This window comes from Athene cunicularia, assembly GCF_003259725.1.
Source record: "Athene cunicularia isolate RWA chromosome 3 unlocalized genomic scaffold, athCun1 chr3_part1, whole genome shotgun sequence".
Lineage (NCBI taxonomy): Eukaryota > Metazoa > Chordata > Aves > Strigiformes > Strigidae > Athene > Athene cunicularia.
Genome location: NW_020799097.1, coordinates 108,235,936 through 108,253,818, shown reverse-complemented (window position 1 = coordinate 108,253,818; position 17,883 = coordinate 108,235,936). Strand labels below are relative to the sequence as shown.

The 17,883-nt window shown below is 38.1% G+C and overlaps 1 protein-coding gene across 2 annotated transcripts in view; it reads right to left on the bottom strand.

The window, feature by feature from the left end:
• PPP1R21 (protein phosphatase 1 regulatory subunit 21) overlaps window positions 1–9,149 on the bottom strand; it is a 29,944-nt gene extending 20,795 nt beyond the window's left edge. The window contains exons 1-7 of one of the 2 annotated variants that reach the window (XM_026845246.1): window positions 9,090–9,149; window positions 8,353–8,421; window positions 7,806–7,952; window positions 5,623–5,724; window positions 4,783–4,947; window positions 4,631–4,689; window positions 2,198–2,292 (exon numbers count right to left, since the gene is read on the bottom strand). In XM_026845246.1, the coding sequence (XP_026701047.1) occupies window positions 2,198–2,292; window positions 4,631–4,689; window positions 4,783–4,947; window positions 5,623–5,724; window positions 7,806–7,952; window positions 8,353–8,421; window positions 9,090–9,134 (682 nt within the window). In that variant the 5' untranslated portion in view covers window positions 9,135–9,149. Of the gene's footprint in view, window positions 1–2,197; window positions 2,293–4,630; window positions 4,690–4,782; window positions 4,948–5,622; window positions 5,725–7,805; window positions 7,953–8,352; window positions 8,422–8,689; window positions 8,810–9,089 lie in introns of those variants that run through there. The other variant, XM_026845245.1, reaches the window with a different exon arrangement.
• Window positions 9,150–17,883: the final 8,734 nt, after the last annotated feature.

Here is a 17,883-nt window from a genome sequence, read left to right as displayed (position 1 = left end):
TTACAGTTCATGTAAGTAATATTAACTAAAAATATTAGTTAAAATATTAACTAAAAAGGCTTCAATAAAGTAGGCCTAAACAACCTCACTTAAGAACCATTACTGTGGCTCAGTGGAGAGAAAGCACTGCCATACTTGCCTCAGACTATAAGTCAAATTTAACCATCTGAACTCCCTGAATTTTATAGGTAAGAGCAGAATCATCTTGTCCAAAAAAAAAAAAAAGTATTCTTCATCACTAACAAGGGTGCAAATCTTTAAAAATAAAAAGATCTTAAAGAATACAATATCACATTTCAATTACATTCCAGGGACTGTCAAATGGTTTGCACATTTTAAAAAAAGTTCCTGTACGTACTTGATTTGTTGATAGAGTAAGATGTATTCTCCACATATTTCAACATTCTGTTCCAGTTACAGAGCAACTAGAATGATTATTCAATTACAGCCAGGCACAATTTTTAAAAGAGGCTAGAGGGATATCTGTACCTAGACAACAGCTTACAAAGTCTTATAGATGTAAAAGGGATAATATCCATCCTCACTTAAATGGAATAACCACTTTAATTTAAAATCTAGACACAAAGGAAATTTACAGATTCTTACTCCTTTTGTATCATTCACATTTGGCAATTAACACATGGGAAGAGGCAGTTGCATTCAGAACACTGTCCAAAATGACCAAATCCTAAAATGCTTCAGAAAGCTTTTTTGTTATTTTTCTACTCTCAAAATCATGCTCAGCAGTCAACAAGTCACTTGATTGTTACTGAAACTGATACCAGCTGCTAGTTACACTTAAAACCAACTACAGAGCCTATAGCAACACAGTTGAAATCCACAGCAGACAAATATTTCCTGACTTTCTCTCATTCTTTTATCACTAATGATCTGTCCACTATTTGCAGTGTTTTCTACACAAGTAAAAACACTACGCTATGGCAGCTGAGTGAACAGATAAACAAGTTATTTGCATCAAAGTTCCACTACAGTGATAACCACCTGTAATAAAAAAAATAAAATTAAAAAATCACCAGAGAAGTAGAAATAGGCAGCAAATGTCAAGAAAAAAGGGAAGAGGTTATCAACTCAAGGCATCAACATCTATGCATAATACACTGTATTAGAGTCAACATTTCCTAAAGAGAAGGTGATCTGGTGTCTCTAAGCCAAGACTTGCTGGATTGCCAACCCAGTGGAGAATTTGGAAGGCTCACCCCTGTAGCACCTCGCCAGATCAGCTTTTAGAGAACCTAAGGCTATTTAAAACATTGTCATCAGGTTTTAAACTGAATGAAAAATGCAGGAGCTACCCATAAAATGTACTGGAAATTCAACAGCCTGTTTTCACTTCTCTGCTCCTTCACCACTACTTTAAGCTTTTTCACTATTCCCGGTCCTCCTAGTCTCACTGCCAAAAGAGTAAAGACTGCTGCCTGCCTAAGTACAACATTGTGTTCCAGCTGCTTACAAAAGCACCCAGTACACAGCACTGATCTGGCACATATGAACTGATACTTGTACCAAAACAATGCAAAGGCTGAGTACTCCTAAATTCATGTTATCCTCTGCACTTCAGTTTATCTAATAGCAGTTGGAAAGAAAGTAGGAAAAAAAAAGGTTGTTTCAGGTAACAGTCTCCAAATTTAAAGGATTTTTTTCCCTTAAAAGATGAACAAGTCTGAGACAAACCACAGGTAAGAACTAGTCTGGGTGTTCTCTGATCAGACGTGAGACACGCTGACTTCCCACTAAGTCTAGACCATTACTGATGCAGTGCCTCAACATCTCCGCAGCCACTGGTTTGTCCCCATTTTGACTTACTGTAACTCTTGAGTTTACCCTACCAAAAATACTACTCTGAGATAACTAAAGAAATCTTTGTGGAAAAAACAGTAAATTGACTGTGTTCCTTCATCTTTTACAATATTCTGTCAACACTAAGCAAGACAAGTGGCAAATTAACTCAAAAGCCTTCAAAATTTTTAGTTTTCATTAGATACATATAAATATAAAAACTTGCTATTCTAAGATCACTAAAGAGTATGGTATTAGGAACACTCGTTACAATTACTTCCAAGTATCCGCTCAGATGTCCAACACCTCTTACAGCTGACACATTTTAATTCATAAAGAGTATTTCCTACAGATGGAAACCCAAAATTAAACAAGAAACCCAGACCAAGGCAATACGTACTTGTGTCATTAAAAGGTACTTTCTCATTGATTATGCATAGAGATTCTTCCAGTCTACTGCCCAAAGCTGCTTGAAGATTCTTTAACTGTTGCTGGCTAAATAACAGAAGAGAAACAAAAAGCACACATGCACATTGTAAACCAAGAGTTAATCTGTATCACCAACACCATAGCTCACCATAAGCACCTCTTGTGAGTGTACAGGAATCTGTCTCTTTCAAGAGGTTAAATATAAATAAGATAGTAGGAATAATTTTTCTTCCTTTATGTCATATTTGATATATGACATTGAATTTTTATCCCTAACAAATGCAGTGAAAGATGCAATAAATTGTTGTAAATCCTAAATTCCATTCTTGAGAAGCTTACCTTACTTCAGAGTTAACCTTTACATTATTTTCCAATTCCACAATTATTGTATTAAGCTATAGGAAAGTATTCTACTGGAATTTGAATGGAAATGCAAAAGGACCTTTAAATTAGCTACTATATATGCAATGCAGTATTCCAACATGCAATTAGTGAGCTGTTGATAATTCAGTTAACTACCTCACATCACTATTTGAAATACCTCACAAGCTTTTTGAAGTCCAACATTTAATCACTGCTATGATACGGCCCATTCCCACAAGACTTGAAAATTATGTTTCTGATGCATTCTCAAATTATTTTGTTCTAGATCTGTTTCACTTACATCTGATTGTGTATACAGATGTGAACTTAAGTTATTAGGATTACTAATATCATTACTATAGCTTCTTGAGATGAAGAGTAACATATTCCAGGATTATCTACATATGTCAAAGATTACTACATATTGATTCAGACCAAATTCCACACCTTACCCAACTTAGGCCCCCAAATTCTTCACTGTTTTGCTTCCCGTTTGACATCTAGAACTCCTGCACATATAGCGGGGTGGGGGTGTATCAAAATGGCATTTTTTTCCTTTTTTACAGAAACATTTGATACATGGAAGTCTATCAGGACTAACAAGGAAAAAGAACCCAAAATAGACAAGGACAAGTAAGATATGAAGAAACTGGCCAATAATAGCTCATGCACATTAACAAACATTTTTCTTGAAAAGTAGCTCCAAAAGTTCACAGAAACTATACAGCTAAAACCACAGTAGCACTGTGCATGATAGAAAATAAACTCAAAGACAACCTGCGAAAGTACAGATGTTTTCTTTTTAGACTACAGAGGAATGGCAAACAAGTAGTTTGATATGTTTTGTTTCACATTCTGCCCTTTAATTTTCAAGGCATGCAGGCTGTCAAGTCTCATATCCCCTGGCTTTCCTGAATAAAGCATGGGTGTCAGAGGCAAATGGATCCCTTCCCCTGAAAGAATGGGGAAAACAGAAGAGCAGTACTCTCAAAGACATCTTCTGTCATTGTTCATTAGATGCTGATTTCAGTGTTTAAAATAAAGAAGTGTCAGGCTTTATTATTTTTAAAAAGCCTCCCTTCTTAAATGGTAGGGACAATTTCTTACAATGACATTAATTACCCAGCCAACCTAGAACACGACAAACAGGCTCTGAACTGGAGATTAAGACTACACTGTTTTTCAAACACCACAGAAAAGCAAACAGCAGCAAAACAGCTTTCAACTTTCATCCTCCTTTGCAAGTCATTCTTCGTGAAATCCTAGCCTGTATTGGTTATTGGAATACAAGTATCTGCATCTCAGAAAATAATTAAAATACATACCTCTAGGTTATCATTTGAAAGAAGGAACTCTTCATCTTATCATTCCCTATGCAATATATCCATTGCATTATAGATCTACACTGCACATGTCTTTTAAAAAATGCACCTTAATAATCAACTTCAGAGAATTTGAACCCTAATTTGATTTGACCCACAGTCCTCAACTTCTTCCCATTTTCTACAACTTGTTTTCAAGACAATTAAGGTATTTCAAAGCTAACAATACAACCCTTCAACAAACTTCCAAATATTCTAGCTGAGTGTTATACCTGAAGCAAAAGTGATTGTTCAAGAAGATTTTGGGGGAAGGGGATTTTTGAAACTCTTTTCAGTCAGTTGTCTCAGCATGCCTTACTCAAGCTTTGTTTTTAGAAGCAGTTTTTACCAATTCATACAACTTCGTTTCATACAACGTCAGTAGTTTCTTTTCTAACATTCCATTAGAAATAAATTCAAGCTTTCATCAACTGCACAACTATTTAAAAAGCTTGGTGACAAAACTGTTCTTATTGAAAGTTGAATCTGTGGGATTTTCTAGTTATATACTCAGCAGAAGGAAGGGGTCTGACCTACATAGTCTTGATGTTAATGTGCTGTTGCCCAGTATTTTTTTATCAGTCTTTTTTTTAAGGTATTATTCTCTAAAAACATTCCAGTTGATATTTTACAGCAATTATTTAAATCAATTTTTCATTATATTAAATAAAAACACTTACCATTCTTCAGTTCGAAGCCTACAGTCCTTAGCTTCTCTTTCTAGTGTCTGAGACTTGATCTTTATGCAAGAAGATAATCTCACAATGTAAGTACTGACACAGCAAGACATTTCATTTCAAAACTTTTCAAACTTGCAAGTAAAACTCCTTACTTCTAATTTGGCTTTATCATTCTGCAGTTTTTCTATGGTATCTGTGTATTTCCTTGTTAAACTGTCCACCACAGCTTGATGCTGCGCAGCATCAGTTTCCAAAACCTCAAGTCTAGTTCTCAGCTCCGCTTCTAAACGTTTGTGCTGCTCATCTGCTTCAAAGTACTAAAAGAAGAAATACAGAGTTCATATAAAAACTTAATTTTACACCAATTTAATTAGCCAGTCCAGGTTAATAATATTTCTATTTATCTGAGAACTAGTAATTGTTATGATGATATTTACAGAGAAAAGGTTCAGGAATACTCTGTATTTATTAACGTTTTGTAGTACCAAGCAGTCCTTAAATATATTGCCAACTAATAGTAGACACCTGAAAAATTAAACTTGAACCATAAGGTCTTTCTGAAATTTTCTAAACATAAGTGAAATGCAGTCTATTTCAATGAAGTCATTCCTGACTTAATTATGGCAACTTTCAGAAAGTATTTTAAGCTTTAAGGCAATTCTGCAAGTTAGTGAATTAAAAATGTTTCCACCCAGTACCAACTATATGGCTATTTTCAGTAAAGTAGCTAAGTGTCACCAAAAGTTAAAAATCTAAATGAGAAAATACATATTATTTGAGTTATTCCACATACTATCTTAAGAATCTGAAGTCAAAATACTTTTCCATTTACTCAGTGAACACCTTTATAAGCAAGCTATGCAATCTAATCTACTGTTTTGCATATAATTAAGCTTCTATACCCACTAGTTTTCAGATGGCATTTTATTTTCTCTATCTTCATTCATGTGACCAGTTTTCTGAACTAAGAAGGATAAACAAGTTTCACTCACAAGTATATGGAGTCGTTCATTCTCTTCTATTTTCTTCTGAAGATCTTCATTGAAGACACTTTTCTGCTCTTGACTCAACTGAGATGAGGATTCTGCACTTTTCTAAAAAAAAAAAAAAAAAAAAAAAAAAAAAAAAACAAGTCTCTGGGGGTATCCCAAAGTCCATCCCCAAGCATATGAAAACACTTCCCATTGCTAATTCCCAATAGAGGCACATGAGTTACTTATACTAATACATCAAAAGTATGCATATTGCACACAGCATGAGCCTAAAATCAGCACTTTCTCCTTCATGCCATTGTTACTGTATAGTGGTAGAATGCTAACTCGATCAGGACTCAGGAAAGCCACTACTCAGGCATCACATTCACACACACATACAAAATTGCTTGTATGGGCAGGTGCCCATTTGAATCATTTGAACCTTGCATGATTCCATGCAGTCAATAATATGAAACCATACAGGGGCTTACTAGGTTTGGTAATTGTGTGTAAGGCACATCTGCCTCCACCAAGTGTCCATGTGTAAGCTGGTCTGGTTTCAGCAGGGACCAGAAATAATCACTGAAAGCAGACTACCCTGCATCAGGCTGTGGCACAAGGTGGCACTGGAAAACACAGGGTCTTCACTGTCTGCCAACTACCCTAAGAATTCCGGAAACTGCCAACTGTTCCCTCATTTTTCACCCATTTCATCCAAAAGGTTCAAGCGCCACTACTGAATTCCACACTACTCTGCTCTACCATGCTGCTGAACAAAGGTAGTACCATCACCAAATGAAAGGGAGACTATTCTCATTCAAATTTAACTCTAAACTTCAAGTACTTGGAACAGCTAGGAGAGCTAAGCCACCTCTGCATTTGCTATCACCCTACGAACTACAACACCTGAGACATGGGCATATGTTTTCCTCCTATAAGGACTGCAGTCTGGCACAGATCATCTATCTGAACCTTAACCTAAATAGTTTCAGATGTGATTTACATGGTCTCCCAATGGCAAGTCTCTGAAGTAAGGGTGGCATGGAATATACTGGGGGTGTGTTCAATATAATGTACATACTCAGTGAGGCCCAGCAGGTAAAACTGAAGGGAACATATTTAAAAGGTAGTACAAACACTTTTTAAGAAAGAAATACAGAATTGTGCATTCTGACAGCTGAAAGTCAGTGGCAATGGTTCACAAAGCTACTCAAGCCAGGCTGAGGTCCTTCAAAATTTGGAAACATGCCTAGGGAAGTGATAAATTACATAAAATGAAATAAAATAACAGAAGGGTCAAGATGCATTTCGGAGAACAATCTACTACAGTGCGTGAATAATGTAAGTCAGAGGTACCATGCTTATCAAGGAACTGGATAGCAAAAAAAACACACAAGAGCTTTGAAAAAAGGAAGATAATCATATTAGTAATCAGTTGAATGATTACTTTAATGTCATTCTTCATAGCTACAGCATTTTGGGAGCTAACCAAGGGGAAGATTATAGTAATTAAAAGGGGTTTCCTGACAAGTGGAAGGTGGCAAAGGATGCTTGAGAAATATTTAAGTCCAGACACATCACCCCTGGAACTCTGGTGTTACGTACAGAACACATGGCTGATCTCAGACTAAACATGGTATAACCAGGTTTAATCGGCATGCATTTTGGCAGAGAAAGATCTCAGTACTGAAATTATACTGTCACTTTGAAATAACCTATGGAATACTAGCTAAAAATTTAGATTTCAAGGTATTTGACAAGATTCACATAAGAGCTGACTAGAAAAAGCTACAATCATAGGCTGAAGAGTTAACCATCAACATGAAAATTACAAATCAAGGAGGTGGGGATAGGAAAGGAGGGGTGATCAGTTTTCATCATAACAGTAGATTAATCACAAAGCTCCAAGATCTTTCCCAGCTGTATGAACACTTCCTAAATACCTGGAAAAGGAGATGGCAATTCAGTATCAGTTAGTTGATGCACTAGAAAGAAGAGTACAGAACTACTTTGCATATATTATATAAAATCAATACCTGTTTAGTGGTTATTTTCACTAACATCAGTTAATAACACGAGTTCTGACAAAAATATTGAGCTCAACCCCTGACACAAGGCAACTACTGCTAGAAATCAGGATAAGACATTGACAGGTGAGGAACAAAATCTGCTAAGCAAGTTTTTTTTCCTTTAGCACATACCTTGTTCTTCTTGCCCTTAGTTTCACTTAATGCAAGTTCATCTTGAAGTAACTCCACCCGCTTGGCAAGTTGCTGGTTTCGAAAGGTCAAGCTGTCCATTTCTTGCTGTAGTTTTCTCAGTGATTGATCCTTCATCTTCAGTTGCTCCTGAATGACCAAAAAAGTTTAATTTTAAAACTTTCACATTTACTTTCATATCGTTTTAATAAGTAGTATCACATTAAAAGAAGAGAATGTATTAAAGAATTGCTTTCTTAACTATTTGAAGACTGAAGAGACAAAAAGTATTGCTTTTAAACCAAAAAATAGAATGTGCTTCCTTGAACTGCCACAGATCACACTCAAATAGGTACTTCATCCTGTAATTTAACCATCGAGAAGCAACCTTCCACTTTTACAAAGTCAGCACCTACAGAGAACAATGAAGATTATCTGCAGAACAGAAATTCCTTCTTTACTCTTTTAATCACAATAGAGCAAAAAGTATTCTCATTTACCTATTTTTTCACAAGTTTAACATATTCAACACAAAGTTTTTAGAGATTACCTTCAGAGAAGCAGAGTTTGCTTGCTCATCTACAACCCCTTTTTTCAGCACTTGGTTCTGAGCTCGAAGCTGAAAGATAAGAGATGCCAGTAACTATGCAAGACAAAGGAATACATAAAAGCCGTTCATTAGAATGTGCATAAAGCAGCATATTCTCAAGAGAGCACAAGAAGTGCATGCTTTTTAAAGTATTCTGTTCAGGTAGATAAGGAGTGGTATCAGGTTGAAAAGAGTATCCAATTCATAACCTGAATTGCCAAGAAACAAGTAGTTACTGTACCATTTGGTCAAACAGAACATAATTCTTACTCAATAAATATCTTGGAAGATTAGTTACTTGAATATAGTTAAGGTTTGAAGAACAGTGAAGAAGTATGGAAAAGTTGAAACTTCTTCCTTGCCTAATAAAGTTCTTGCTCATATTCAGTGCCTCTCCCCTCTTTTCCCCAAAACTGTTCATGACTCGTTCCGGAACATAAATAGGGCTCAAGAAAGTCAAAATCCGTATCAATTCAGGAAGAGTTTAACTATACACTAATGCAAAAATGCTTATTACTGGTAGTAGCAGATGATCCATAGAGAACAGCTTGAGAAACACTTCAGGAAAAATGCATAAAAAGCATCGGGGAAAAAAAGCCCTCCAAGACTTACTTATATAGCTCACGAATCTGAGCTAAATTCACTGCGGTGAAAAGTGATACTCAAGAAATCTACTTCCCAGTCACTTCACAGAGTACCTCTACCCTGCAGCAATGAGGATACCGACAGTTCCATCTTCCCATTTCTTGATAATTGCTTGAATCTTGGTTTCTTCAGTGGCAGTTTGTATTCATTTGACATGTTTGAGTCCAGCTGTTGCAGATATAAATTAAAAGGGTTTGCAGTGTTTGGGAATACCTCTGGCAGATGCATAGAAGGCAAGATTCAATGTAAAACAGCAATGGCTAATCTTTTCAGTCTGATGACTAAATATATTTGAAAGGTCAAAAGTCAGTTGACATTGCTAAGCACAGGCTTTTGCCCTGCAGTATTCCCACTGTGCTGCTCATGCATCACAAAGGCAAAAGAAACTTGAGAGAAACACAGAAAGACTTCCAAGCACCGGGCTTGCCTAGGAAGAAAAACCAGTGCAGTAGTTTTCTATGCCTTTTTTCTGCCACAGCTACTAATGTAGGAACACGTCAGGAGTAGTGAATGAACAAGCTCAATCGTGCTGCACTGAGATATCTAAACTGAAGAGTGATCTACCAAAGGCTGTCACAAGTTGAAAAAGCCTTTTGACTACTACTTCCATCAGGGTCGTGTGAGAGCGCCAGAAGCTGCAACTCAAGGGGAAGGAGACTCTGAAAACACATCCTCCTTCTGGACTGCTCTGTGAACTGAGAGGGAAAGTAATCCTTTGGCAGTTACTTCCCTTGGCACTCCTTGGATCTATCAAGCTCTTGTCTATCTCTCTCCTTGGCTTCCACAACAAGAATAAGTGAACAGACAAACAGCTTTCCAGGGCTACCCTCCATTTCCACCTGAACACAATAACCAGCCAACTAAACAACTGCCCATTTGCACAAAAAGGAGAGTTATCTGCAAAGGAGATCCCACAATGCCCTGGAGTTGCTGCACAAGAAGCGGGATGAAACCAAAAGATAGTTCCTACAAAGTACCAATGAAACATCACAAGCTGAAGGTTGCAAGATGAAGTTAAAAGAAAGCTTTTGGACACCATTATACTAAAAGAAAGAGGATCCAGCAGCTGCAACTTCCAGAAACTATAGTTAAAAGTCCACATTTCAAAGTTCCATTCAGGAACCAAGCAGTGAAGTCCCTCAAATACCTTATCCAGAGCCATTTTTAATCTCCAAAGTACAGCAGAGCCACTGGAAAAAGCAACAAGAAATATGAACTCTGTGACCTACAAAGTTCCAAAGTGAATTCAGTTTTCTTAAAATGATTTTGTCAAAGTATTAAAAAAAAAAGTATTTGTGAACAATTTAGATACAGTTTTTTTTACAGCAGTTCCAAGGAGAACAGTATTTAAAGACACATCATTCTGTAATCTAGGAAAAGGTGTCAAATACAGTCAAGTGCCTTGCACCACTGTGATTCTGGGCTACACAAAAACAAAGTGCTGGCTTTCTTTCCCAAGACCACTGAAGAACTATGCCATTCAAGACCAACGGTGTCCTCTTCCTTTTAGTGAAGAAACAAGAATGAAAAGTTCTGTATTAAACAAGACTCCACCATTTAATAAATCATCTCAAGCACCTTGTAAAGATATTCTCCACTATGGGACAGAAGTCTTTGCACATACTCTGGCGGTAGCTACCGTCTGAGGGCGGTAGCTTGAGCTGTAACCTGCCTGCGAAGGAAGGCTGCCTGCAGCACTGAGCGTCGTGAGTTCCTCCTTCAGAGTGCACTACAGCTGTTGTCTAACATAACACACGCGACACTCACAGAAACTGAGGCAAATACATTTTTTGCAGATCCATAGGTGAAGAAAGTAATCGAAAGGCAGTTATTTCTAATGGTCTGCAACAAGTGAGTGGCAGGGATGGGATTAAGTCGGTGGCAGCACTTGGGTCTTCCTACTCTCTTCAACCTTAAGTGCCGTTCTAGCCTAATGAAGTGGAACATGGATAAACGGTGTATCACTGTAGTGCGTCTGTTTGCTCTCAAACTGCAGAAACTCGAATTCCAGAGTCTCGGGTCATTTTGACTGCACCCTGCAGTTCCCTGGGGGGGGCCCTTCTCTGCTGCCTCCAGCCTGTAGATCCCTTTGTTTCAGAGCCCTCTTTCAGCTTCTCCACCATTCAGGCATCCTCCTTTAGAGATTGCTTAGACTGTGCTAATTATCTCCTATTTTCTTCTTCTTTCTCCTCAGATTTGCCAGACATTTAAATATGTATATACCATCAGCACTCTTTAAGCAGAATCTGAAGACATCATAATAGGTGTATTTGGTCCTGCCAGATAATCCAACCAATGCAGGATTTTGTTTCTGAAAATTACTGGGAACAGATGTGTAAGGAAAAGGATAATAAGGCAAAAATGTGATGATACTTCACCAGTATATGCTGAGCATCCAGTGATTTGCAGGTTAAGGGCTTCCTGGTCTAGGATAGAGATGTAATAGCAAATTATGATTTTTGTTCAGTTTCCATGGTATCATTTTTTTCCACTTGATTTCAGCATGGTGTCTTCATAGCCTTTCCACACTAGTGGGTTGTACTAGAGATCCTAAATTACCATTTTCTTACCTCATTTTTTCTTTGTTTCCCTTAAGTAGGAGTAGATAGTAGGTGCCTGTAATGGAAGCTAATCCTTTTCCTTAGTCTTGAGGTTTTGATGATATATGCTGTTCTTTTGCTTATCACAGTAGTGGAGTTGGCAAGCTCTAAATATGATATGGTGGCCAGATTAGTAAATATGTTTGTATCTCCACAGGAAGTCTTAATGTTGGAGGACATGTCACTGATCCATATTGCCAAGAACAGAGACTGCACATTATTAGTAAGTCTAAAAGGGGAAAAAAGCAAAACACATGTTGTCACTATTCTTCCAAATGATCTTGCTGCTCTTCTGCATGACCAGAAGAGCTTAAATAGCAATACTGGAATAAGAAATAAAGAAGCTCTAGTTTTTAACATTAGAGCCATGATAGAACTCCTTACACTCCATTTTGTATTCCCTACAGAAGTTCTTAATGAAGTAAATGGAGTTTGCAACTCCTGTTCAGCACATCAGGATTAACAGCAGCACACCTTGTATGGTATGTCCTCATATGTCAGTGCAGTAAATTTTATACTAGAAAATTATTTAAAAACTTTGCAATTGATTCTAAGCCGGTATTTTCAGGTTTGCATTTTCTAGGATATATCTTTCATGAAATGTTAGACTGAAATCCTTTGAACTTACTTTGCAAAATACAGTACTCCCGGTTTGTACTGTGTTCAAAGATGCTTTTGTGATAAAATTTTCTACTTGTATTTGGTGCAGTGAATGCTGGCAGAGAGGTTTCACAGCTGAAAGCTGGGAAAGGGAGCTGAGGGAATTACAGTGCCTAGTTGTAGCAGAATGAATTGCATTCCTACTGACAACAACGGTGTTTCTGACTGGGCAGCTAGCATTCAGGGTGGAGGAACACAGAATTTATTTGCCTGCATCCATCCATAATGGCAAGATCCAAATGTGCATTATATAGGGCATTTATCATAGGAGGTAATGTCAGTTTCTTAAAACACAAGCGGACAGAGTGAATCAAAAGATGGGTGCTTTTACTGCTTTAATGCTGAGCACTGACTGCAGGATTTTTAGGCTCATAAGAACAGCTCTGCTTCAGTGTATCTGAAGCATCAGGCCAGCCTCTTGTATTTAAAAGTGGTCCTGTCTCTTACTCCGTTTCTCATGGATCCTGGAGTCCCTATAATTTTAGGAACATATAATGTTGCAATTTATCACAGTTCCATGGTGGTACTTGATGAACAGCTTGAATCAAAGTTCCCCAAACGTACAGTTATGTGGCTTGTTTGTTCTGTTTGGTTTTTTTTTTTTTTAACTTTCATAGGAAATTCTCAGATTCATCCTTTTGATTCATAATTGCAGCTGCAGTACTACTCCCCCTACGGTGAAAAAATGTCTTTATTGTGCTGTTTCCTCTCAAGCACTTTCTTAATACTCATCTCTCCCTCGAGAGCAAGGTTGTCCAGCCACTGCACCAGAGAGGTGCACAATGCATGTTGCTTCAGCGTGGTGTCGTAATGCTTCCTTGCCAGTGACTCAGTATGTAATTGCAAATGACTGAACCTGTCATCAGAAGTTCAGAGCGAGAAAGGTCAAGTGAGTGGAATGCCAAGCAGTGTGGGGTGGTTGCCACAGGACCCCCAAAATACTACCTTCTGCAAATCCACCCACATGAATAAGTACATGTTACGGCAGCAGAACTTAATGCAAGCTAAAACATGACGTGTTGAGCAAAAAAATCCCTTACAAGGGTCATAGTATTTTTACTTGTCTTGTTGGTTTTCATGGGACAGAATGAAGAGCAAAAGATATGCAGTGGAACAGAGGCTGTCCTTATGTCTGTGCTCAGCAACTAGTATAATGGGTGTTGAATTTTACATGCTGTCTCAAGACAAATAATTTATTTAAGAGTTACAGTGATTGTTTCAATATGTTCTATTTTCAAGCTCGTTTATCCTCCCTTCCTGGCTCAAACAGTGCCTTCCCCTCTGCCTGATTAGTCAGAACTTGTACTCACATACCCTGTGAATATGTGCAGGTAGAGAAATAAACAAAGAATATATTTTGAATCATCCAGGATGTTTTCTGTGCTTTGGGAAAATAAACTTCATTATCATCACTTACATGCTTACAAGTATTCACAACAAAAGGGTTTCTAAGATCCGGAAAAAATTAAAAAATAATTGGAAGGGAGCCATCTTCAGTCATCAGACTATCACAAGCCACATCCTCAGAAGCTGCAAACACCCTAAACTGGTGTTTTGTTTCTGTTATCTTAGCAACGGCAAGTATGAACAGCAGGATATGTGCTCACGATATGTGCTCCTTATTTCTCATGGTGACTCTGTAACAAACCATTTGTTATATATAACCTTTCACCTCTTTCAAAGTCTGACAAAAAAAGCCACGTACTCAAAAAAAAAGTATATGCATGTACAGATATGTACTTCACAGAACAATTTCTTTTAATTTGTAGTCTTGATTATCATAATTTCAGTGTTTCCGTAGAATTTAAAAATAGAAATGCAAACAAGTCTCTCTGTCTCTCGCGTCCCTTCCCAGCCCATAGGATAAATAGCTTGAGTCATCTATAGGGTGTGTGCATGGCCAGGGGAGTGGTGCCTTTGTGTAAAAAGAAATTGCTGAGAAAGAGAAGATGGAAAAACTGAGCAGGCAGTGCCTGTGATAATCCAGAGTTGTCTTTGCAGCTCACGTTCCACTTGGGTACAACACATACCAGCCTCTAGTGCAACAACAGCAACTTCTGTATCATCACAGCAAATCCTTACTGATACTTGCTCCATAAAACAGCAGAACTTAGTAACAGCTGTAAAAGTTTGTTTCATCCTTTTTTTTTTGAGTGCAGAATTCCCCCTCTTCTGGGAAAATGAAACCTCTTCCCTAGCTCTGCCATCTGCTTGTTGAAGGTCTACACATCTGCAGCCTTGCTTCCTGCTTTCCTTCTCTGCACGCTTGCAGGGACCATAGCTGAGAGACACTGACCCAGCAAAGACTGCCTGCCCTCAGATTCTACAGTCTTGCCTGTTTGCTGGAGAAAGAAAAATAAAAGCAATGTACATTAAATCCTGAGAGACAAATTGTCCAATTTCATAGAAAGATACAAGACTGAGTTGAGAAGGAGCATTATGAAGATTGTACAGTGAGAAGTGGATGCTCTTTCACATACACCAGTTGTGGACACAGAGCTGCAAGCCTTTGAAAGGAGGCCTGTCTCTCCCACATCAACAAAGCAGGACCTGTTACCTGCAGCAGAGATGGCATAGATTTGTCTTAATTTTCTCAAATCTCCAGACGGACACTTGAGCAGAGAGAGAGATCTGGCAGATTTACCAGTAGTTTCAGAAACATTTTAAATCAGAGTTGTTCTTGTTAATGAAGATATTATTTTTCTTTTTAAAATAAAAATAATTTGGACTTTTGGAATGAGCTAAAGCCAGGTCTTTGGTGCATAAAGACTGTCATGGAAAAAGGAGAAAGGTGGAGGGGACGTGGGGCAGGGTTCCTCACGGACAGCACAGGGAGAAGGCACAGCGCACCATGCGGAAGAAAAAGGCGATTAACAGTCACTTGTACATTGCAAGCCTGACGATGGGAAATGTGAACTTGAAGCAGTGGAAATGGGGACACCCCAGGAGGATCGAAAGGCAGCAGGGGAGTTTTATGATGACATTGACTGCTGGAAAAAGTGCCTTGGCGGAAACAGGTTTGTCTTTGCAGATTAGTATAAACTGGAAAGGAGAAACAGCGTGAGGAGCAATGCAGTGTCAGTTTTGAATCCTAACAATAGGAGGAGAATGAATCCTAGGGGGGATTATAAGGCTGAGAGGAACTATATTAGCATTTTAAAAAATATGAATCATCCAATTTATTTTTCTTTGCGATTTACTACATTTTATGGGGATTTCTGTGCAGTTTTCAGTATTTTTTTGTGGTTATGATACTGCATAGTAAAAGCAGCATTATTTCAGCTGAGTGAAATATCACATACCTTTGAGAAGCTAGCAGTGAACTTGAGTGCACTTACAGGGATAATAATTAATCAAGGAATGAGACAGTTGGTCAGAAATATATATTTTTTTTTTGTAGAGTATGGGAGTAGGCTTCCAGGCCTCTATACTTTAGAAAGAAATAAAATGTAGAAAACTATTTACAAAAAACCCAAACAATTGACACACAAACTGTAGAACTTCATCATGATCTGTAAATATTCTATGTCATGGTTTAAGAGTTAAAGATTTCCAGTATTTAAAAAACCCTAAATTTCAAATTAACAGCAGGTTTTTGGAATGGTTTTAGATAAGAAGACAAGCTTAATCTAGATAAAATTCAGCTATAAGTAAGAGGACACATAATATTACTAAAAATTGAAGCTTAATTGCTATTGCCAGCTACACATCCATAAGCATTCATTCATTTGAAAACCAGCATTCCTTAGAAAGAAAGTAGGTGCAAGCCACCTGGGCAAGCCATCAAAGAAAGGAAGATTCACAGAATGACAATGCACTATTTTCCACCTCTAATTGCATCCTATATTTCTGTGTATGGATCAGCACTAGAATGAAATTTGGCATTGAGATCTACCCAGGGTGCTTACGCTTCTCCTTGTTATGAGCTACTATATGTGATAAATAAAACAGCAACACTACCAGGGCCAGGGTATTTGTGAAGTTGAACACCAACAAGTAGGGATTAACAACCACATCGGAAATAATGAACCTTGACAGATCTAGGGTTAAATACTTTAAAATTAGATCTTGCTGAAAACTGAATCTTGTCGCTTAGCAACGGCTGCATGGGATGCTGCTGTCACTCAGTGGATGCTTCTCTGGGGAGTTATCATTATGCTCACAGAAAATGGGTTATGATTGGGTCAAGGTGACATCATGCAGCACGGCAGCATCATTTTCTTAAGGTAGCGTACAACACCACCACACTCGAGTTAATACCCAGATTTGTGTAGCCACTCAGAGATTTAAGGAAACATCTTTTCTTTTGAAATGGCTCAGGTCTGCCTACACCTTACCTGCCCCGCAGAAGGGCTCGCAGAGTCTGCGCGAAACAGCAGGTCATTTCAGCCAGCACATTGTAGTCAAACTCAACAGGTGGATTTTTAATCTTTTCAAATTACTCAGAACCAAAAGAAAAGCAAAATACCTGCAATCTGTGGAGGTCTAGCTGCGTATTCGGAGCATGGAAACCACCACCAGCAGTTCAGAAAACATGCACAAAGCTTATGAGAGAGAATAAAATGTACCCTTACTGAAAATAACTGAAAATGTAGTTTGCTGAGCTAATTTTAGCTTTTAAAACAACTGGGAACCTACGGGATCTTAGTATGAAACCAAGATACCAAGTTAATTAAATAAAAAAAAGCTTTTGAGACACAAAATCTATTTTTAAAAGTGATGCTCTGTGGAGGTTGGTATAGACACCTACAGAGATTTTTCTGAACACCTGCCTGCCAACTGCAAAGCACATAAGCACATCAGTGCTTCAGAGGTTCGTCTGGTAGGGACCAACCTGAATTTCTGCGTATGAAAATACCCAAGTGCTTAACTGTTATAAGCATCTTTGGAATGGATACAGAAATTAGGTATTCAGTCCAATCTAGTATGCTGCCATTAGGGCCTGGAAAGTCAAGGTACTGTGGAAACAGAGATCATGGCAACCAGCATAAAAGCAACACTGGGGTAGACACAGCTTTTTTTAAAGAAACTGGACATCCTTCTCTGAAGGTTGAAAGGGCACAGACAAGTACTTACTTGGTTGAGGGTAGTTATTCTGATGACTCAAATGAAGTGTGACAATGGCAAATGTAGCATCTCCTATTAAGACATGAGGCAAAGACACCTTTGATCTGCCCCCACTGTTTTAAACAAAAAACCCAAGGCTGCAGAGAACTGCAAAATGAGCTAAACGACAACATTGATTAAATACATATCATTACTGACAAATCTTGTCCTTCTTTATTTATTTGGACAAGTTGTGACCAAAAGTAGCTCCTGGTGAGCAGGAAGGTTACCAGGAAAGATCACAAAGAGTCAGAATCCAGACAGATGTCATTAAATCAAGTTCCACATCATGAACTACCAACTTTTTCTGCTGACTGGGGCCTCACCATTTGGCAGTGATGGAGGAGAACAAAGACATGGGTATATTAATTGGTAATAGGATTAGTCAACTGTATGTGGCTGGGCAAAGGCCATGACTAGCCTAAGACATACCAGGCCAAAGTGGTGCTGCAAAGTCAGGAAAATATTAATGCCTGGTTAC